General features: G+C 39.3%; 1 protein-coding gene across 1 annotated transcript; it reads right to left on the reverse strand.

The window, feature by feature from the left end:
- Nucleotides 1-422: 422 nt before the first annotated feature.
- On the reverse strand, nucleotides 423-23,437 carry sart3 (spliceosome associated factor 3, U4/U6 recycling protein). Its single transcript, XM_065250719.2, has 19 exons — nucleotides 23,175-23,437; nucleotides 20,079-20,205; nucleotides 19,591-19,695; nucleotides 19,132-19,316; nucleotides 18,864-18,969; nucleotides 17,050-17,174; nucleotides 14,633-14,788; nucleotides 12,794-12,932; nucleotides 12,598-12,705; nucleotides 9,101-9,178; nucleotides 8,954-9,012; nucleotides 8,730-8,839; nucleotides 8,143-8,255; nucleotides 7,982-8,058; nucleotides 7,017-7,185; nucleotides 5,517-5,971; nucleotides 4,925-5,077; nucleotides 3,117-3,304; nucleotides 423-2,214 (listed from the first exon to the last, which is right to left on the reverse strand). The coding sequence occupies exons 1-19, from the start codon at nucleotides 23,373-23,375 to the stop codon at nucleotides 2,004-2,006; spliced, it is 2,865 nt and encodes a 954-aa protein (XP_065106791.2). The 5' UTR covers nucleotides 23,376-23,437; the 3' UTR covers nucleotides 423-2,003.
- Between the last annotated feature and the right edge of the window lie 482 nt (nucleotides 23,438-23,919).

The following is a 23,919-nucleotide window of genomic DNA, read 5'->3' on the forward strand; positions in this document are numbered from 1 at the left end:
TCATTGCGCCAGCTGCACCCATGTTACGGCAGCAAAGTCCTTCATTATTATGCAGGAATGAGAGTATAGTTCCTAGTCATATCTGCCTAGAAATCACAACGTTTAATTTTACGTCGGTCTTAGTACACGATGTACAGAAGAGTCAAGTTTTAAATAGGAAAAATATCAAAACTCTGGTCATTTTTGAGTGCGATGCTAATGGTCTAATAAGATTCAATGGATTATGCTAAGCTATGCTAAAAGCTAAAACCCAAACTTGGAGATCAGCTGAATGGATTCCAAATAGTAAAAATCAACTCCAGAGGAGCTTAAAAATGAGCCTATTTTCCAAAAAAGTGGAGTGTCTCTTTAATTATGAAATAATGTTCAGCCTGAAAATGTGTATGCACACTCAACTATTACACAAATGATGACAAATCATGTGTTTGACAACCATATACATTTAATTGCTTCATTAAACAATTTAGGCCTGAAAACAAAAACAAAATAACTACATACAATTCACGCAACACAGGGAATAAAAAAAGTAACATTATTGGAAATTATTGTATGTCAAGTTGACTGACATAGTCTGGCAAATAAAATGACCGATCTATAAACAAATAATAAATCAAGTGCACAATTTGAACTTTTTCGCTTTTAAAATGCTTAACAAGACATTGCACGCAACACATTTTTCTCAATCACTACTTTAGGCCACTGCGGTGATCAAACGCAAATATATAGAGCTACTGTTTTTTTTTTGTTTAGTTCAAAATATACAAATGTTTTTTTTTTTTTACAAAACTATGGCCAACCACCAAGGGATATGAAACAGAAACGCACTAAAAATGCAATAAACCGAACAAACACTCGACCAAAATATTAATGCTATGCAACTTCTAGTGCCAAGTTGAAATATACTGATGGAGCTTTCAATAAGTGGATGAAATTCACAAGTCTATCATAACCAGTAAATAATACCAACATCCAAGACATTTAAAATGATCTATGATATATGTTCTATACACAATACAATATATGACCGGTTCACGATCAGATGAACCCATAGTGGAAGGTTCTAGCGATATACAGCTGCATAGATTCTTCAACATCAAGGAACCGCACCAAAGCCGTTCCAAGGCAGCAACCGTGCTCTTCAGCCAGAATATTAGCACATAAGCACATCAAATCTACAATTTGAAATTACGTTGAGCCAAATACCGAATTAACAGATTTCAATCAAGTCTGTTCGATCCGTCTGGCTGTGGAGCACAAGCATCCACCGCAACCGAGTGCACAAGGTAAGGCAGGTTTACAAGCTGTGTCAGCAATTAATAAACATGAGCTATCCTCACGTTTGGAGAAACTACCCAAAATACATGAGACATATCAACTTCTGCAAACAGAAACACTTTAAAGCACTGCAGTCGAATACATGGTGAATGCTTTAACAGAACGTATATTGAGAAGGTGCTGGATTTTAATTGCTGACAATTTTTATGAAGACTTATTTCTTTCGTAAATGTTCACATGCAAGGCTGTTTCAGTTGGTCGATGTACTGCAAATAACTTATTTATACAACATGCAGTTTAGATATGTAAAATAAAGTTATTAATTTTGTCTCTGATAAAGCAAGTGCCAGTCACATCTGCTTGCTCAAATGGAACTAAAGATGAATTATGCTAATGAGGCCCATTACATCCTATCTTCATAATAAATGTTCTTGCATATACCTTTTAATCAACGGTTCATTTGTTTGAACAGCTTGGTAAAAAAATACTCGCTGACAAAATTTGAAATCTGCGTCACACTGCATCCACAAATCTTTTCTTTATTACCAAGAAATAAATCAAAACGACTCGCATCTCCATAGGTGAGGTGTTAAAATATTTTTAATATATTTCAAGGGCGCTCGTGTATTTACAGAAAGTAGGCTAAACTAAAATGCTGTTTCTATAGGCGGACTCCGTAAGGAAACAGCATGGCTTTCTGTCAAAAGGCAGGTATTCCACATAAAGTTTCACTTTTTGAGGAGCATTCTGGCAAAGTCTTCATTGGACAGGGTTTTCGTTTGCGTCTCCAGGGTTGTGGTTCCAGAGCCTCCGTGCACCCCATCTGTCTCTGTGCTGTGTGGCGCAGATACGGTCCCGTTCTCTGTTTTGGCATCTGGTGCGCTCTGGCGATAAAGCGAACGTGGCAGCAGAGAGATCTGAGTGCGTCCTTTCCCCCTTCTGGATGAAAGAAAAGAAAAACATGTTTTGTACTTGTTTCATAAAAAACCATATCACATGCACAATGTATTTGTTTTTCCTATTATGGAAGTCAGTGGATACTGTCTACTGCGTTATTAACATCATTTATCAACATATCTTTTGTGTCAACATAATTACAAAAACTCACACAGGTTTAGGCTGACTAAATGATGACGTAATAATGAATTTTATTTGTGGATGAACTATCCTTTTAAGATGCATTTGTGAACCGACAGAAAACTAAAAGTTGCAATTTTTCTAGGCAGATATGGCTAGGAACTAAACTCTCATGCTGGCGTAATAATCAAGGACTTTGCTGCTGTAACATGGCTGCAGGAGGCACAATGATATTACACAATGCCTGAAAATAGTCCCCTTCGTTACTTTCAATAGCAGGGGACTATTTTTAGGCGCTGCGTAATATCATTGCCCTTCCTGCAGCCATGTTACAGCAGCAAAGTCCTTGATTATTACGCCAGTATGAGAGTATAGTTCCTAGCAATATCTGCCTAGAAAATCGCAACTTTTAATTTTCTGTCGGTCTTAGTACAGTTTTAAATAGGAAAAAAATCGAAACTCGTTGGTTATTTTTTAGTGCGATGCTAATGGTCTGATCAGATTCAATGGATTATGCTAAGCTATGCTAAAAGTGGTACCGCCAGACCCGGAGATCGGCTGAATGGATTCCAAAATGGTGAAAATCAAATATTTACCTCTAGGGGAGCTGGAAAATAAGCATATTTTCAAAAAAAGTGGTGTGTCCCTTTAATCTCAGATAAACATTTTATTGTAAGGTTCGCCTACATTTCCTGCTAGAAAAAATTAATTAAGGCAGTCATACAACACATCAGTCCAACTGATCTGGTGTATCAGTTACTTACGCTCCATGAAGTTGCCTTGGCATCGTTGCCCCCAGGATTCGACTGGGTGCTGCTTTATCGTCCATCTTCCTGCCTGGGGGGTTGCTAATGGCAACAGAGATAGTGAAGTTCTCCACCGTGGTGCCGTCCATCTTCAGCACAGCCTGAGATGCTTGTGCCTCATTCTCAAATTCCACATATGCCAAACCCTACAGATCAAGCGCACAAAAGCATTAGTATACTATACACAGGGTTCCCACACATTAGTTAAAGGGACACTTCACCCATTTGCATTAAGATTTGTATAGTTAGAACCCCAGTCATGTTTTTGAATGGTCATGATTCATTTCCTCAGTTTCCGCTGAGACAGGAGAAATACAGATTTCAGTGTTGCACTTCCTTCTTTCAATGATGTAAAAAGCATCATTTTGCATCATTGAAAGAAGAAAGTCCAATATCTATGTTGAGTGGGTGAGACTACAAACACCCCTTTTCTCTGTCAAATAGGCACTAAATTCTAAATGTATGTTACATTTCAACTACAAATATGACAACCTTTCAATAAAGATTAATGTTTCTACGGGTGAAATGCTCCTTTAACTTCAAATTCGAAGACTTTCCAGGTCCAATACCCTCAAATTCAAGGACAAAATTTGGGGACACATTTCAAGTGAGAGCAAGGTTACATCGTGTTACCTTATAATATACACTGTTACAGTTCCCTTTGCGAGAACTCGCTCTGAGTCACTGGGATGACACTTTGGAGACGCCTCCAGGGGTAAGTATGTCTGAATGTGTATATCAAATTCAACCAATGGTGAGGCTTAATGACAAAGATAGGGTGACACAGGAGCCAGGAAATATATCGCTATCTGAAATATTGCCAAAGATGGCTTTACAGGGACGCAGGAAGTATGGCAAGGGAGACGCAGCATCTCGTTCCCTTCCCAGGGAACAACAGTTACTTACGTAACCTAAGACGTTTTCATGTGTCAAACACAACTATGCAAAAAAGCATTTTGGTATGAATCAACATTCACATACAGAAGATATAAGCATCTACAGCAAACAGTTTAGCATGTGTACTTAAGTCTACAATTTTTATGATATTATCCTACACTACACAGGGAATAATATGGATTCTTTCCAGAAAACTTCTTGCATAAAATAGATTCAAGCACTTTCAATGACCTGTATCTATGTATGTATATTTTCAAAAACTTCCCATGGCCTTGAACCCCCCCAGATTCACAAACTTTCAAGGACCCATGGGAACCCTGTATACAGAATCAACAAGACAATAAAAGCAAGAACCCTTTGAAACATGACAAGTTCTTCCACAGCCCTGTGATCCACTTTAAAGATGGGGTCCATTGACTTTTTATAGTAGAAAAAAAATACTATGGTAAGTCAATGGGCCCCATCTATACAGTGGATTACTCCTTTAACACTGCATGCATGGCCAAAACATTGTGGGCAACGAAACAACACGGTCACCAAATGTGCTTGATGAACATTCAATTTCATAACCATTTGCATTAATGGAAGTTGGCCCTTATAAGGTGTGGTCTGGTACGGATGTGGGACGATGGGGTCTGGATCAAAGTCCCACACCAAAATCAGTAAACAATTTCACCCCATTCAATACAGAGACAATACATCCCCATTCTACAAAAAAATCTTTTAGGGAGATTGAGTTTAGCTGACATAGGCAAATCCACACATGGAGTGTCCACATGCCTTTGGCAATACTGTGTAATTACAAATCCAAAATCTTTAAGCTTAATGGATCTGGCCACATAGTAACATGGTAACAAAAGCCTACACACCTTGGGTTTGCCCGAGCGATTGGTGACAATTCGGATGGCTTTGACCGTGCCGTGTGGCTTGCAGAGCTCTTCTAGTGTCTCTTTAGTGCAGGAGTAAGGCAAGCCAGAGATAAAGATCTTGTGCTTCTCCAGTGATGTGTTGTACTTAAAGACCTGTCAGGAAGACATCATCAATGAAATTAAACTGATTGTTTATTAAACTTTAATGTTCATTTAAGATAAAATGTTAATGTTAAGACATCAAAAACAGTGGCGGCTGGTGACTGCTCTTCCAAGGGGCGCAAATTCAAAATATGTGTTCGGAGTGTCATGTGTGTTGCTCGTGTTTTCAAAATATGTGTTTGTTGCGTCATGTGAATCATGTGCATCATGTGTTTTGTCAAAACCGTTAAAAGAGACGCTCACATTCACAAAATACACTCGACGTGCCGAACACATATTTTGAAATTGCGAACCACACATATAACGGGCTACATACATACTTTGCATCGGGCGCCCTCGAAAAAAAGAAGTCAATGGCCGCCACTGCTCAAATATCTAAAAAACAGCCTAAATGATCTGATAAACAAATGATAGTATACACAGTACATACCTTGAAATCAGGATTCTTATTCTTGTCGACACAAGGAGACACAAACATAGGACGTCCGTTCACCTCCTGTCTATCCAGTTTCAGCGCCTCCGATACGGCCAGCTGGTCCTCGAACTGCACATAACAGTAACCTTTAAAAGCACCCTTTGGTGTAAACACACAGCGCACTTGCTGGATAGTCCCACAACTCTGAAAGATCGCCCGCAGCTTGCCCTCAGGATCCTCTAGATTAAATGCCAAATTACTGATGAAGACGCTGTTGTCCTCTTTACGCTGCTCCTGTGATGTGTCCTGGGTTTGTCGAGGTGCTTCCGTCAACCCCTGCTGGTTCTTACGGTAACCAGGTGGCTCGTTTTTGCGCTGGGGAGGAGGCCGTCGTCCGAAAAACCCGCTTTCTGTCTCCATGAGCTCCAACGCATCCTCCCCGTCCCCTTTGTGCTTTTTGGATGGGAGCTCTGCAGAGATTTTATGTGTCAACACATATTGTCATCTTTGTTTTTGAATGTTGTCATGTGATTTTTTGTAAACTAAAGACCTAATTCAAAATGACCAAATGCATTTAGGCTTCCTGCTATTTATTCTGATAAAAAAATTATAGGGGTCCACCGATATATTGGCCAATGATGCTTGCTATGCTTCTCAATGAATTATGTTGAAATGCCGCTACATCCAAAAGCCAGAGGGCGGTAGAAACTCAATATGCACTGAAGAACCATACATGCGCAGCTCCAGGAAATGGCTTAAGGATATATTTATATTGCTGTTCTTCAAACCTTTTTAGGTATTTTCATGATAATAAAGAATAGGTATAATGATCGTGTTTGCGAGTGTTGCTTTTTCAAAAGCATGTTACAAACAACTCAAACTAACAGTGATTTCAGATCAATAAGGACTTACTGATCAAAAGCCATAGTGCATGAAATATCTGTGAAAAATATCAAATGTGCAATTCAGAATAGTTAATGGCCATGTTTTATTATTGCATATCGGCATTTATCGGTGCACCCCTAATTTATTATTAAAAAAATATGACAATGCTACACCGTAAACAAAACACATTTGATTTTTTAAAGGTGCAATATGGGGCTTTTAGCGGCATCTAGTGGTGAGACTGTGAATTGCAACCAACGGCTCAACAGCTCCACAGCACGCTCCTTTTCGAAACGCATAGTGAAGCTACGGTAGCCACCACCAGACAAACACATCATCGTCTGAGACAACGTTGTGGCAAAATGCCCTCTTAAAGAACAGTTTGTCTGTTTAGGGCTACTGTAGAAACATTGGGGTGCAAAATGGCGACTTCCATGTAAGGGGACCTGCAGTGTATATATATAATGTTCTAAGATAATAAAAACAATAGAGTTCATTTTGTAAAGTCTTTATATACCACTGATAATATCATATATGTATATCATATTGCATTTCTGTCAAGAGATCCTCCTAAAAATCCCACATTGCACCTTCATAAAGCAAAAAGAAATCATGCTCTGTCCTCAATACCTGCTTCATCTCCCCATTCATCCTCTAATTCATCTTCAGCTTTCCGTTTATCTCCGGTTCTGTTTGCTTTCTGGCCCTTCTTCTGGGCTTTTTTATCTGCCTTGGCTCTTCTTTTGTGCTCGGCTTTATCCTCCTCTTGTCTAGCTATGACAGCCTCTTTCTCAGCCACCTGAGAAAACAGCATGTCATTCTTTAGGAAAGAGGAAATCTGAGTTCCTGATAATACGAACAATAAACTAATGGTGATTTCCATTGCTTAGTACCCCACGGTTTGGCTCAGGTCGGGTCAGCTCACCTCACTTTGGCTTGGTTAACGTTCCATTGAGTTTAGTAACACTTCGGAGTGAGAGCTTTGTTAGAATGCTATACATTCCCATACATTCATTTATTTCTCAGTCCGCCATCACAAATAGATGTTTGCACATCGTGTTTATCACTACGTCTGTCTCACATGACAGTTTCTGTACAAACACCCATGGCGTCAGTCGATGCGCTCCGCTCAGCCTCATTTGCATTTAAGCATATATGCGGAAGCAAATTGAAAGTCTGGAAAAAAACTGTTATGGTGTTCCTGATTCTCAACCTGTGGATGTTTTTCATAGCTAAAAGGGAGTTTGGGAACTTATAGCAGAGCACAGATGACAACATGTTTGCTCGAGACAGCGCAAGCTAGCATGAAGGTAAAGCTTATCTTTTACATTATAGTGATGATGCTGGTAGTGACGATTCTCTCAGACCAATCAGTGATCTACATTGTTTTCGTGTCACGTTTTGGTATCAGCTCGGGTCGATGGAACCCCAACTGAGGTGGTACAAAAAAAAAATAATTGGGTACTACATACTGCACCCAGTGAAAAGCCCCCAAAAGTAAGCTGACCCGACCCAAACCATGGGGTACTATGCAATGGAAAATTGCCATAAGTATGTGAAAACTACTAAAATTTTTGTTAGGACTATGGTCTTACTCTTGCTCGTTGCTCATTCACTCTATTGAGTTTGGTCTCTGTCTTCTGAACCGCCGCATCCCAGTCTTCCAAAGAACCTGTGAGGAAAGACACCAGTTAAAATTCCCACATAAGCAGAGGTATGAAGACTATCAGCATTCGTCTTTATTATTTCAGCTTACCCTCCACTCTTTCAAAGCTGAGCAGGACTTCACACACATGTTCAGGGTAGTCTGATGTACACTGTACAGCTCTGTGGAGAGCTTTCCTACAGTGGACAGCATCTCCGTATGACCTGATGCACATATACACAAATACAGTCAGCATCATCATGTTTTACCTTTGAATTATCCTTAATAAAAACAACACCACAAAGACCCGGTTTATGTGAATAAAAAAGGCCGTATAATCCTGCACAATGCTTTTTATCCATATTCATTCATCAAAATGAAACAAATCTGCTTATAGAACCATATCACATTATGATCCAATCAAATCTGATCGCACATTATCCCCGTTATTTCCCTCTGAATCCATCACATTATGGGATTTTAATGGAAATGTTTCATGCTGTCTTTAACCACAAATCACAATGCAACAGTACACATGCGACAACTTTTCAGATACCATTAGCATTAGGCGGTTTCATCAGAAGAAGATCTGATATTAATTCTCTTAGCCACCGATATGATATTTAGCGATACCTCAAATCATATAGTCATTTGATTGATGCATCAACCCACATCGATGGTACAAGGTAATTACTGACCTTTCAAGGTTATAATATTCCAGCCACATGTTGGCATATTTGGCGTTCCCTTTCGTCATGATGCTGTCCCATAGTTCACGGGCCTTCTGCATGTTCTTACAGTGTAACGCCTGTTAGGGTCGATCAGATACAAGCAACGCTGTAATAACTGCACAGACTGTAATCAGCAGAACAGCATTAGTTAATGGAGGATGGACAGATGCAACGGTGTAGTGTTTCCTCACCTCTATCCTTGCCCAGATCTGCATTATTGTGCAGGACAGATCTCCACTTTCACTGAACCCTGGGAAGGAGCGAGACAGAGGTTAAGTCGGTCTTTATTTCTGCTGCATATCATATTCTCTCTGCCACCCATAAACAGATAGACTTACTCTCTTCCACGTCTTGTTTCAGGTAGTCAAGGGAGCGTGTGAAAGCCGCCCGCAGCTCATCCAGCTCCCTGCTCCACTCTGCAATGATCAACCAATTCATCAATAATGAATCAAATGATTCACTGATCTGTTATCAGCTGTTATAATGCACTAAAGTCGAAAATCGAGTTTTTATTATTTCATTCAGCAAATTACGTTTAATGTTTAAAGACAAACCATGCGCAAATTCATCATTCAACACCATTGCGGAGTATTAGTGCTGCAAACGCATTTTGTAGACACATTGTGAGACTTAGCAGCTATGCATTTAATAAAACTGCTGAATATAGCATCTATGTACATGTATATCTATTGTCAAAGCTTTTTGCGATTTATCACATTGTGCATACACATTGTGAGACCAGACTTAGCAGCTTTGTGTTTGAAACTACAAAATACAGCATCTATGTAAATGTATATCTAGGTCTAAACTTTTAGATTGAAAACATTGTGCATACTAGCTGTGTCTCAATTCAAGGGCTGCAACCTTATGAGCATGCAACCTTAAAACGTGAGCACCCTGTCTTTCAAGGTGGCAGCCTCAGAAGTTCGCGAAAATAACTGAAATTAGACGGTCTAACTTTCGGAGGACCCATAATTGGCGTCACATGCTGCACGCGCCACTGCGCCTTCTGACTTATTAAAATAAATATGGATCAGAAAAATATTAATTTAATTTATATGGCACGTTGATGTAGTTTAAACTAGTCAACAGTATATCAAATTAATCAACCTTAGAAATATATGCAACATAAACAGAAAAATTAACTCTTTCACCGCCAGCGTTTAAAAAAAAAGTTGCCAGCCAGCGCCAGCGTTTATCATGATTTTCACCAAAGTTTAATGCTTCCAGAAAATGTTCTTCTTTAAATATATAAACATACAATATACCAAATGAAAGAACAGACCCTCTGCTTTCAAACAAAAAAAAACGTTTCATCCTACCTTTAGTGGTTCTTTTGCAATCAGCTTTTGAATATGGGTAGGTTTTTGCAAATACACCATATTTTGAGCAAAAAGCAGAGATAATTCCATTTTTGTGACGGACTTTTCATAGAGATCCCATTCAGAGCGATCTTTAAAACAGACACGGACATGCAGCCGCTTGCCATAGGGCAATACTTCCGGTTTTAAAAAGTTCGGAAGGGCGCCACCTGGTGGATAATAGCGGTATTGCGGAAAGACGGAAAATCTCGTCATTGGCGGGGAAGCGTTTTCTCTTAATTGACGAGATATCTCGTCAATGGCTGGGAAAGAGTTAACACAAAATATAACTTATAACACTAAAACAGTGACAAGAAAAAAATTCTGATAAATAAACACTTTTATTTAATAAATGTTTTAATTGTTTAGTTTAGAATAGAATGTTATTTCCAGAAGTTGCAGGCGCGCAATGAATCTTGGGATAGCCTTGGCTATTAAGTATCAATTCGTTCTATCCTTAACAGCGCAAAAAATAAGGACGCATTTTGAGGCTTCATTCTAAGCATCCTTTGAATTGGGACGGCCTTACTAGTCTCAAGTCGCGCTGCTGTAACACAATCGGTCTTAAAATACATCCTTAGAAGGTCGCAGCCTTTGAATTGGGACACAACTATTGTGACACCAGACTTAGCAGCAATGTGTTTGAAACTACCGAGATGTAGCATCTCTCTACATGTATATCTATGGTCCAAGCTTTTTGTGATTGAGCACATCATGCATACACATTTTGAAACTGGACTTAGCAGCTTTGTGTTTGAAACTACCAAATACAGCATCTATGTAAATGTATATCTATGGTCTAAACTTTTTACGATTGAAAACATTGTGCATACACAATGGCCGCGTCCGAAAACTTAGGCAGCTGACTTGCTGCCTCATGAGGCAATGACTTCGGAGGCATGAAGGCAGCTAAGAGAAACAGTTTCGGACACACTTCAAAGGCAGCGTGTTTGAAATATAAACAGAGAGCGCCTTTGCGATTACTAATCACATATCTGAAGACTACGATGCTAAATTCTCACTAGAAATGCAATTAAAAGGTGCAAAAAGTGAAAATAGACACCGCCATTTTATTTTTTAGAAAACTCGACCAGGCTCGACCAATCACATTCCCTATGCCCGCACAGAATTGTGGAACAAGATCTCAGGAGTCAGGAAGTAAGACCTAACATTGGATTCGGACATGCCTCGCAGATGGCGCAATTTAAAGTTTTTCGGATGCAGCAATTGTGACACCGGACTTAGCAGCAATGTGTTTGAAACTGCCGAGATGTAGCATCTATGTACATGTATATCTATGGTCCATACTTTTTGTGATTTAGCACATCATGCATTCACATTTTGAGACCGAACTTAGCAGTTATGTGTTTGAAACTACTGAATGTAGCATCTATGTACATATATATCTCTATGGTCCGCGCTTTTTGAGACTAAAGGGCGATTTATAGTCGTGCGTAGGTCCTACGGCGTAGCAGCGACGGCGTAGGTTCCGCGTCGGTTTTCATTTATACTTGTGCGTCGCCGTCCGCGTCGACGTGCAAACACCCGCGAAACCGCTGGTTGGCAGTAATCACGCGTGTATCCACAGTAGCAGCAGAAGTCGTCACAGAAGAAGAAGCTAAGCAAGTTAACCCACAAACGAAGACGAAATAGCAACTTGTTGTGTATATTTGAGAAGACCAGCAATGATGGAAGTAAATAAACAGCAACTTATGTTTCAGTTTGAGTTAAATCACTCCTCAACTTGACTCATCTTTGTTTTCACCGTCTCAAACGGAAATACCTATGACGCAGTTTTTTTACCTGACGGGAGGGGTTCTGGTGGACCAATCACAGCGCTTACGGTCCGCGTAGAGCCGACGCGCTGTTAGAAATTTTGTGAGGTGCGCGTCAAGCTACGCAGAGCTACGCACAGGCTACGGATAGCCTACGCCGTAGCTACGCCGTAGGACCTACGCACGACTATAAATCGCCCTTAAGTGGAGGGAGGAACTAGGGCTGCACAATAAATCGCATGTGATTGTCATGAGCATCTCGTCAGTAAAGCTGGTTCCTTGATTAGTAGTAAATCGGCATCACCTGCTTTAACATGGAGCAGCATTTACTACACAAAGCTGTAGTTCACTGACAATCGGGGCAATTTTGCATTAATTCACGTATTACCTGCAATGTATGCGACTTGGCCCAGCTTGTCAGGAAACTACGGCTTTTGTGAGATTTATCATGCAGGGACTAATTTGCATATTCATATCTATGGTCCAAGCTGGTGCAATTTAGTAGAGGGGACTAATTCGCATATAAGATTCACGGTTACTAAATGAGGCAAGCGTGTAGAGTACCTTCAAGCCTTTTTGTAAGGCAGTTATATATGCTATAAAAATTTGACAAAATTATCGACTACGGGGGACTGAACAGAGGACTTGTGATGCAAGAATACATAAGCAATCGATAGAAAAGCATGCTAGCACTCTTGCCTTTGCTGAAATCGACACGTCTCCTTAGGTAGTCCAGGTAAGATTGCCAGATTTCGACATAATCAGTAGCCTGTATAAATCCTGCATTCAGGGCCTTTTCGAACACATCTGAAAACACATAATTTACGCTTCATGTTCAAGTCAATTCTTGTATGCATTGAATCAATCCAGTTTTGCAAAACTTGGGCATCAGTACCCGTCACTGTTTGATGGTCCGCTCCATGCCTCTCCAGAGCCAAAAGGTAGCTTTTCCACAAGCCCATGGTCCAGGGACAGTTCCTGACAGCTCGCTCGTGAGCAGACAAAACCAGTTCCTTAATCTTTAACTGACGATCCTGGGGTGAAGCACAAGGAAAAATATACATCGAGTAAATCATTGAGTTACAAAGAAAGTTTCTTCATGAGCAGGCAGTGACTCATGCTTGGAACAGATGCTTGGCTCAAAAGCAACAATACGTATGACCTACAAGTCCTGAATGTAAAATAACGCCAACTTCAATGTGACATTTTAAAATATAAATATATCAGAAAGGAAAGGTCACAGTACTGCATCAAAAGCTGCTCCTATTACTTTCTTTTCCGCATATCATAATATACTCTATTAAGCATGAGCATGGACGGGCGTTTGAGACATGTGCACTTTGTAGATTAATGTGCATTGCTTTTCATACAAAAACGAGGAAATGAGATAAAACAGTGTGGAAATTTGTCTTTTTGACAGCTTCACAGAAAAATAATAAAAAAAATTGGATCAACTCAGAAACTAAATTAATTTCTTGATAAAATCAAAGATCTGTTAGGTGAAAGATCACAATCGCTCTCCCAGCTAAAAGACGTGCTATAGCCATTGTCATGCTATAGCCATTGTACATGTTTTAGGAAGAGCAGGTGCATGTGATGAGCAGCCTAAATGACTCATAATCATCACAGCCAATCCAGTGCCAGCGTACCCCTGCCAACCTATTTACAAGTGCCTCTGCTGTTCACAGATTACGTGTCTAGCCTCGAGCTACAAGACTATTCAGAAGGGAATCACTACTCTGTCGCAGGCAATGCGAGAGATTTAATACACAACTGAGCTAAATCTGTCTCTGGGAAACCACATCAATAATCATTCAGTAAAACGCAAAAACGCCTTTACAAATGAGAGATGCAAAAAATCCTTGTTTTGCACACCCTTTTGGCTCCGCCAACGCAACATCTGCTTAACGTTCTTTAAAAACGCTCAATCAAAAGCCTGAATGAGGATATCTGCTTTTTGAAGCACGCCAGGAAGTTTTTGGTCATTGCACAAATCCAAAACGGGTCGAGCGCTATTGATTCTCTGGAACAAATGTGACGGCGGCTGTCCGAACTAATTGAATGACAAGGAAGGCACCAACCAAAATGCTGTCATAACCAATCACCATCTTTAAATAGCTGATCTTTGTTGCCACTTCCCTAAATGGAAACTATATGTACCCATCATTCCTGAAGTGATGCAGATAAATTACTGGAAAAGACTTTTGCATTTTGTAAAACGCAATCACCCTTCGATCCATTAGGCAAAGCAGTTTTGTGACTTCCATTGTGAGGTGCATATAATTTAGTTCAATAGCATCTTAATCTCATCACCAAAGAGAGCCCAAGCATGAAGGCTTGATTTAATAATTTCACACATACATGGCTGCCAGGATTTCGACTGCCTAAATGGGCTCACCAGCACGCTTCAGGCTGTATCCCTTAACACGAGAGTTCATCTGCTGGATCAAAATGCCCAATTGGATTGCAGCTTTGGCTGCTAATACGTGGGAGCCGTCGTGCTCACTCATTTCTCTCTGGTAAACTCACAGTTTTCCCTTCCCTCTCCTTCCATCTGTTGAGATACCGGTTCTCTAATGTGCTCTCAGCTGCGTCGAAGCTCTTTGCGGCTTGTGCATCTCATTACGGTGCCATTAAAGCAATTAATATACACCTGAACAAACAAATGGAGGTGGGAGGCCAGTGCGTTCATGCAGGGAACTGCTTGATGATAGCGAATGTGTAGGCCGCTCACCAGATACGTGGTGTATTTGATCCACAGGTCGGGCACGAGGCAGTTCTCCGCCAGTGCTCGCTCGAATATGATCTGGACTCTGGCTGGATCTCCTTCCTTTATCTCGAAATCTATGTAGGACTGATACTCGGCCAGCTTTGGAGGTTCAGAAACCAGCTAGAACGAAAAGATTAAAAGCATTAGAAAGTGAGATCAAATGCCTGTAAAAAAATTACATTTAGAAAAAATATATTGATAAATAACATCTGTTCTAATGAAGTGAGCAAAAAGTATTTGATTAATTATCATTTATAGACTGTGCAAGTTAATTGCCACATGGACACAGTATCTAAATGTTCAGAGCAGCTTTTCAGTCATGCAGTTCAAACTATTTGTCAAAATGAGTGTAATTTGGTACACTATTAAAATTAATCTCCAGTCTGTAAGGCAACTGTTTAAGTTAACTCTTTCCCCGCCATTGACGAGTTGACTCGTCAATTAAGAGAAACGCTTCCCTGCCAATGACGAGTTTTTCCGCTGTAACTCCGCTTTTATACAACAGTTGGGGATTTTATCCAGCTTATAAAACCCGGAAGTATTCCCTTAAGGCAGTGGTTTTTAAACTGGGGGCCGTGAGATGGTGCCAAGGGGGCTCCAGTTTTATGACATTTTATGAAATACATTAATTTATCATGAATTCTGTGTAAAAAAAAAAAAAAAAAAGGCTACTAACCAAAAGCACTACTTTTTTGTATAATTTAATGTTTTTTTGTTAAAATGTTGAGTTTTAGAACAGTTTTTAAAAACTTGAAGAGCAGTTCTTAGCTTAAAATCTATTCAGTAAAATGTAAATGTTATGTTAACAGCATGTGACAGTATATACCATAAATAATTATTTTAATATTTGGGTAGGTAACCATAACAAAGTAAGTAATCCATTCCTAATGTATTATATGTACTGGGGGTCCCTGCTTCTCCTTTCTATCAATTAAGGGGTCCAAGGCCTGAAAAAGGTTGAAGACCCCTGCTTTAGGGCAAACAGTTCAAACTCTGTGTATGGTTTGATGATCGCTTTGAATCTGATCTAGATCAAAAGTCATCACAAAAATCACAAAAGAAAAATATTTGGTTATTATATTATTGGTTCTTCCTAACCCAAAAAATAGCTGGACGAAATCTGAAAAAAAAAAACATTTTCTGGAAGGCATTAAACTGTTGTGAAAATCATTAAAAAAAAAATGCTGCCGCTGGCTGGCAACTTTTTTTAACGCTGGCAGGGAAAGAGTTAAATTGAGGTCCAGTACTATAGTAGCAATCCCTTAATCTAAAATGTATAATCCCATTTTTACGCATACGTGAGGGTCTGCATACAGTGCGTGGGCGTGACTCAAATTTCATCATCAGAATAGCCAGATTTTTGTAATCGTGTGTACTTTGTAAGCGTAACTCACACATGTGCGTACAGGAGAATGTCGTTTGTAGCCCAGGAGATGCACTGCATATTTTTGCAATGCGCATTCATTGAACATCTGTGCACACGTCAAATAAACTACGCTTTGCAAGGCTCTAGCGTTTGACTGTGTGCATATGTTCGCGTGCATGTAAAAACAAGACTATTGGCAGGGTATTACTGTAAAGTACGTACAGTGGGTCTGCATACAGTGCGCCTAACGCAATTTTCGCCATTAAAGTGTGCGCGTACTCTAAGCGCAGCACCAGATTTTTGAAACCCTGTGTACATTGTATGCGTAGGTCGTGCATGCACCTACAGGAGAGTGTAGTATGTAGCCCAGGAGATGCATTGCATTTGTCACAATGTGCATGCATCAAATGTCTACACGTGTATATGTATGAGTCGAGTCAAATAAACTAAACTTTGCAAGGCTGTGCGTTAGACCGTGTGCATGTTAGCATTCATGTAAAAAAACAGACTATACTCTGGCCTTTACAGTGCATTACAAGCACTAAATTTTTCAGTCTGTGTGTTTCCTGGAAACTGAACCCATTACCTTTTTGCGCTGTTAATGCAATGCTTTACCAATTGAACTACAGAAGCTCAAACGTAACAAAAAAAGAATATGATGTTCAGTGTTTGGTTAAATGCATTTTATTTAGACTTTATTATGATTAACTTTCTGGTCCTGAGGTAGCATCAAAAAAGACAAATTAATGATGAGAGTATGCTTTCAGAAACAGTGCTTTCATTAGCACAGTCATTTTGCAAAGCTCTTACCACTTAAAAGCTTTGATTTTGGCATTCTTTGGCTAGTTACTGTCAGACCACTGCAATAAAATTTTATTTTACATCAAAATCGCTGTCTTTACTGTTATGGTTGCCGCCAGAGATCAAATTCTTCAGTAAATAATAATAATAATAATAATAATGAACCATTCACATTAAATCTCCCATAAAGATTCAGCAAGAAGTATCTACTTACCAAAGCCTCCTCATTAGGTTTGCATTTCTCCATCTGTTTCAGGGCACGTCTGTACTGGTGTGTGACAGTCTCGGGTACACCATCATCTGCCCAGTCTGAGTACTCTGCATATGTTCCCTCCATATCTACAAAACACAATATAAGCATGCACTTATTAGCAACCAAGTGCCAAAACCCTCCATGCTCCCCATTTTATAATGGGAATTTAAGCCACTAAAAACAGCTGTTCACAAATGCACTTGTGTATTTTCAATAAAAAAAATGAGCAAAACAAAACATTTGTTTGATTAAAGAACACAGTGTTTGCAAACAAGGGTAAATTTTTTCATCATATGTTTTTTCGGTTTCTGATTTGGGTGTGTAAGATACCAAAACCAATGTGATGTCATCTTAATCAGTGTATTGTTGACAAAACATCATTAAGCATACTTTTGAAATATGTCTGCTGCTCTTAGCAACTTTTTTGGCAGGCATGAAAATATTTTCAACCCCTCAGCACTTACGATATGAAAACAGCTAGCGTTACTGTAATCCTTGGCGTTGTTTTAAATAGGCTACACACTGATGATTGCTGGCTGTCAACAAAATAAATGTGCCTGTCTTATAAAAAATTGTGTCAAAATTTATTTTTGTTAATATCTTTAATATTGATTAAATAAGGTCACATCAAAGATTGAAATGAATGGCTAAAATCAGACTTTGATTTTCATTATCTCAGAATTTGATTTTGAGACATATAAAAATATAAAAAAAATTCGGTCATAATTGTGCTGCTTTTTCTCAGATATTTAGACATTTGTATCCATTTATAACTGAACTATAGTTAGATGAGGGATGAATACTGTGGATACCCGTCTATTATAGACAGATACATAAACAATATCCACTTCAAGTATATAGACAAAATAGTATTGAAATATTTGCCTGCAAACTTAATTTTTAGCAAGTGTTATAACTAACCCCCTGCCTGTTACAATTAAACCCACCTATGGGGTAAGTTGTAACTTTTGCACTTCTGTCACGTTTGGTGTAATTGTCCAAGAATGGTAAGTAATAGAAACAAACTTCAAATGGTCAATTGTACCAGAGATGTGTGTGTTGCTTGTGCAAAAATATGATTAACAAAACTCCCAAAAAATATTTTAATGACTAAGCCAAAACCAAAACGTGTTAGGTTGTGGCCCTCTCTCCCCTACTATACAGTTTCTCATCCATGTCATCACTACGAGAAAATTTTGGTACTAGGAAAACAGGCTCTAGAAACATAAGCTACACTGTACAAAAGCCTGGCTCTTAGCTGAGTGGGATGCATTCAGAGTCTTCACCTCCGCATCTCCGATGCCAAAATCAGCCGGCGGGGGAGACCGACTGGGGAAAAAATCCTGCTCACAAAACCAGACCATCTGGTAATCTGCAAGCAGCTCCTGACTCTCCTGCCCTCAGCCTATGTTATAACGTCGCATGCCAGTGTCTACCTGAATGGATCTTTACTTAAGCTTTTGAAACTGTAAACCATGATCAATATTATTTATCAATTTAAATCTTAATTTATCATATCTGATCACAATTCAGTTCTGTCTAGACATGCGTTACTCCATCAATTGCTTTTTCTCCCAAATTGTGCAACGTCATATTCATAGTCTACATTCTTTCAACCATATTCATGGCCTAAATTCTTTCAACATCCGTTCTCCCAAAAATTGCTGTCTGTGGATGCAGGTTTTTCCGATTATTCAATCCAACACTGGAAAGAGAGAAGAGGGGAGGGAATGGGAAGTTGAGGGATTTAGGGAGGAGAAATCTTCATGTCTCACCCATCAAAGGTATAGCTAGTTGACGTCTGAAGAGTGTGTTTATCCGTTCGATCTGGTCGCTCAACAGTTTCTGTTGTTCAGGTGTTGCAACGCTACCAGGAGGAGACTGACAAAGAGAAAAAGGTTTGAACCTATAACAACTGTACATAACATTTGCCTTATAAGACTATCAACATTTAATTAACTTGTATCAATGTAATATTGATTGATGAGGGGTTTTTTTAATATTGAAAAACTATCCTGTATAGAAGCTCAGGATTTAAGGTACCTGTACTGTGGAGAGAATAGCAATCTCAAACTCTCTGTAGGCCTCCCAGATTGATGCTCCTTTAGTCACGTGAAGACCGACTGCAGTCAACGCCCTCTCAAAGATGGACCGGACCCGCTCAATGCCTCCCTGGGCTCCCATTCCACCGATGGAGTACTGCACAAATTCTAGCCAGATCTCTGGACCTGTGGATGCGTTTATGAGCGCATTTCTTAAAACATTTAATCTGACAATTAAGCAGCAATTACATCAGCCATAGAGCGGCTTGACGAGAGACACAAACTTCAAATAGAAAACATTTAAAGCAGCGGAAAAACACAGAAATTTCAATAACATAATAATTAGTAAATAGTATTACAATATTTTTATAAAATTGGGGCTTATAACAGCATTTTAAATTCAGACAGACATTCAATGCATTGCTATTCAGTCGATGTATAACAATAATAGCGCACTTACAAAGATAATCTTTCACGGCCCTCTCAAACAGCTCGTAGACTTTCTCGCGCTCCGACTCTTCTTCAGTTAGCCGAATTTCATCTTTAAGCCAGTCCAGCCAAATCTCTGCTCCACCAAACAAATCAATCACATATAAGACACAATAAACAAAGGCATACATTATACACATGCTAAACAACATAGCACACTTTCGAAGGGCAATAATGCTATTCGCTGTCAATCAAGACCATATACTCTTACTTACATCACTTTAAAACAATAACTTCCATCAAACAAATCAAATCTGTGCATGGGTGAACTCCATGTGCTGTGCAAAGTGCAAACCTCAAAAATTAATCAACAGGAAATAACACAGATTGCTTGGACCCTAAAAAGCACTTCTTGTCCATCCACTTTAAAACTTTAAACAATCCTCACCATTCTTCCTGATACACATGCATAAAAAAATCTGGCTATGCACAATGCACATTAAGAGACTGAAGACTCACCTTCAGTAAGAGGAAAGAGCTCGCTCATCTTCTGCCTGGCTTTGCGCAGTCTGTGAAGCTTCCCTTCCTGTCTCAGGAGTTTGATCAAGTCCACATGGCAGTTATAGTCAAACACGTTGATAGACAGCTGGAGGAAAAGGCACACAATAAAATGACCTTTTTTTAAGAGATTTACTTGTCACACAGTATTGTAGTAGTCACACAATATTTTCACAACTGCATGATTCGGTATTTTGTAGAAGTTGACCACCAGCTGTATAAAACAGATCAATAAAAATGATATCAAAAACTTTTTAGAATAAACACAAGTAAGCAATTCCATGCAAAAGTCAACCATACCATAAAAATTAAGTTTTAACAATGCTGATATATCAGATGTCAAAATTGAAGGGTTTAAAGGCATTTTAAGGCATTGTGTGATGTCACTTCTTGGAGATGTTCGAAGTGTTGTCAAACAAAATGGAGCGTAGCTAACCTCTACCTCTCCCCTCTCTCTCCCTTCCGTGCTTCCTCATTTGCACTAAACCCCCAAACCCTACCCCAAAATCCTTCTTGTTGTTTATTGTCTGGAACACATTTATGATGTTTTGTGGTTGTAGGCTGCGCCACTTTGTTTTTGTTGCCGTTTGTGGAGCCTGGGCTGTCTACAGAGACCGCGTTTTTTACAGTGTGTTCAGGGGACAGGCAGCTAGCAAATGTTTTATGCAAAGTCTATGTTTGTTTGTTTGTTTTTTTAAGCTAGTTAAGCACAGATTTCAGAACTGTCACACCCATAACATAAAAATGTCACATCCATAACACATCCATTTGTACACACGAAAATTTAAATTAAAATATTTTACGTTTTTTGAGGAGCCAATCCTTTTCCATTTGTTGAGTATTACTTGCTCTGGTTTGTACAGTTTTATACACAGAATTCATACAAAGCAACATTGTCCCATGTGCGCTTTTATCACATCCATAACACATGTACAGTATCTCACAAAAGTGAGTACACCCATTACATTTCAGCAATTATTTTAGTACAGGGGTCTCCAACCTTTTTGTGGGCAGGGCTACCACAATAGATAGAACAATCTGGAGGGCTACTTTTTGATAAAGTCTATTTAAAACTTTTTTGTTTTACTTGATTTTATTTTACTTGTCGATATGTTTTAGCATTGTTTAAAATGTTAACATACGTAAACCAAGCAAAGCTAATATAAAAATATGTAATAAGTAAATATTATAATTGAGACTATTATAGAATGTGATTGGGCGAGCACCTCACAGACTCTGCGCGGGCTACCCACGGGCACCACGTTGGGTATATCTTCTCAAGGGACCATATTACAGAAAATAAATTTGGATATATTTTAGAGTAGGCAATGTGCTACTTGTATAGCAATATAGTTTTTACTGTCCTTTATTGTAAATAACTTAACATACAGCCATTATTGTCAATATTATTAAATTATTATTAATTATAATTATTATTATTATAGGTGTCCTATTTATACTCACTTTTGTGAGATACTGTATATTTTTACCTCAACTAAAACAGAAAACACATGCATAGACTGATATTTTTCAGTTTGGACTATCAGAGGTTTATAAAAAAAAACGTGATTCAATATATCGGTAAAAACAATTCTCTGACAAATTATATTTAAATTCTGACTGAAAATGTCACAAAAAAATCTACAATGCAAGAAATGCTAAATTTATAAAAAAAACAGTGACAAAGAGGGTCGCCTATAAACAAACAAATGGTTTGCAAGGAAAATCCATCTTTCTGAACTGAATGACACCATCAGTACATATTTTGATTCTCCTGTTCCCAGGACACCAGCCCAAACAGTGAGCATCTAATATGTTTTTTTTTGGGGGGGGGGGGGGGGGCTAAAGCCTCATCTGGACATTGGACAAGGCAGGCATTCTCTGCAGTCTATCATAAGAGTGGTGGGATACACTGGAGCAGTGCCACTTCCCACGGAGAGCAACTCTCTCTGTGGGACTTAAAAACTGGAACAAATCAAATTATGACAATCAGTTTCTTTTTGTGAAGAATCAATATCCCAGTATCACCATGATAAGAATTTAGTGAGCTACAATGTGCTTTGAAGTTAGCCTGAAACATGCACTGGACAGCTGTTGCATTACAAGTAATTTTCCAATAAAAAATTGACTGCTATCCCAATGCAAAACCAAATGCTTGAATCTATTTATAATGACTTGCAGAAATGAAAGCAAATGAACAGAGCACAGCAAAAACAAGCTCGGAGATTTAACTTGCATCCATAAATCATGGATAACCTTTAACAGGTTTGCATATTCTCTGCTTGGTATGATGCTGTAACATGCAACAAAAGAAGATCACAAAAGATGCTGTCCAGCATTTCGCTGTTCAGTTGTGAAATACACATAGAAACAACTTATAATAATCCCACCCATTTAAAACCAAACAGGAATCTACTCCAAACCAGAAAACAGAAGCCCACCACAAGTCCAATGAGAAACATAGGCATTGACCATTGCGCAACAGTTTTCATAACAGTGTGTTTTGCCAAAACTAATGTTTTTAAGATTATGATTTAAACCTGATGTGACCATACAAGGCAACTCAGCTCTTATAACGTATATAAAATAACCTGTAATGTATAGGTCACCCCTGAATCTACGCCCTATGGCGCGTATTTTGACTCCACCACGCGCGATCGTGCTTCTTCAAAACACACCCAAGTAAACCCAAAATAAAACTTTATTCCTGCATAATTTACAGCACGTTTTCAGACGTGCACATGACACGAGCCCGTCCGAATATCCAGGGCCTCGTGGTGGCGAATAAAGTAGATGGAAAACAAATATATGTTTAACTTGTTGTAAACCAAGGTGTTTGCTAGTTTGCTAAAGTCTTTGCTAAGTACATTCCTCGAGACCACGTTTCTGCATTTTACCGCGTCTGTTCGTGTATTAAGGACACGTTGAGTATACGGTTCCAACTGGACCGACGTATTTATCGTACATATAAAGGGAAAATGTCCAGTTAAGTCATTTGTGAGGTGTTTTGAGAGCTGCGTATGCTGGGAACGCCGTTAGCCTCATTCATTCCCTCACCTGCTCTTCCAGCCGCTGGATTTCTGCCTCGTTCTCCCTCTCGTCCTCAGACGTATCCCCATCTTCCTCCTCAGAGTGCTCGACTCCCATGCGTTCTTCTTCTTCTTCCTCCTCCTCTGACTCCATCTCTCGCTCCATGCCCTCAGCCTCCTCTTCGATATCAGGCAACAACGTCTGCTCTTCGTTCCCCGTCGCCGCCATGTTGCGAACTGTCTGCCTGGATACAGGGGCAGGGCTCGTGAGCACAACACACGAGCTCACGCGAAAAACAGGGGGCTCGTGCGGCCAGAAGGCGGGGCTCGATGCAAAAACAAGCAAGTGGTGCGGGCTGCCAGTTTTGGAGTTTGTGGTCAAGTCTTGTTTATTAATGTTTTTCGGCATTATATAATAAAAAGCGAGTGGGTTTACTGTATCCAATGAAATTCTTTGTGGTGGTTGGATAATTGTTCCTGTCTCAAATTATGCATTAAACTGCATTTGTGTTGTGCATAACAACAGTAATATTATTAATATAACAACACATACCTTTGCATATGAAATGTACGCTCTATTTTATGTAAATAATGCTGCGTTCCAGGGCAGGTTTTTAAACCCGTTAGTTACGACTTCAAAACCACGACTCACGACCCTATGCGTTCCAGGCAGCCTGTAACTCGTGTTTTTACAACCTTCTACCGGTGAAAGTGCACTGGAACGGCAGTCAAACCCGTGACTTCCCACCCGTGAACTCGTACTAGATCGATGT

This window comes from Paramisgurnus dabryanus, chromosome 5, assembly GCF_030506205.2.
Source record: "Paramisgurnus dabryanus chromosome 5, PD_genome_1.1, whole genome shotgun sequence".
NCBI lineage: Eukaryota > Metazoa > Chordata > Actinopteri > Cypriniformes > Cobitidae > Paramisgurnus > Paramisgurnus dabryanus.

Bases quoted from the DNA above. Each gene is read 5' to 3' on its own strand.
- sart3 (XM_065250719.2), bottom strand. From the start codon at position 23,375: ATGGCGGCGACGGGGAACGAAGAGCAGACGTTGTTGCCTGATATCGAA. The intron at 18,970-19,131 runs GTACCTTAAATC...TCTCTTTGTCAG, and splicing joins CTATTCTCTCCACAGTACAG to TCTCCTCCTGGTAGCGTTGC. The intron at 5,078-5,516 runs GTATGTACTGTG...TCTTCCTGACAG, and splicing joins ATAAGAATCCTGATTTCAAG to GTCTTTAAGTACAACACATC.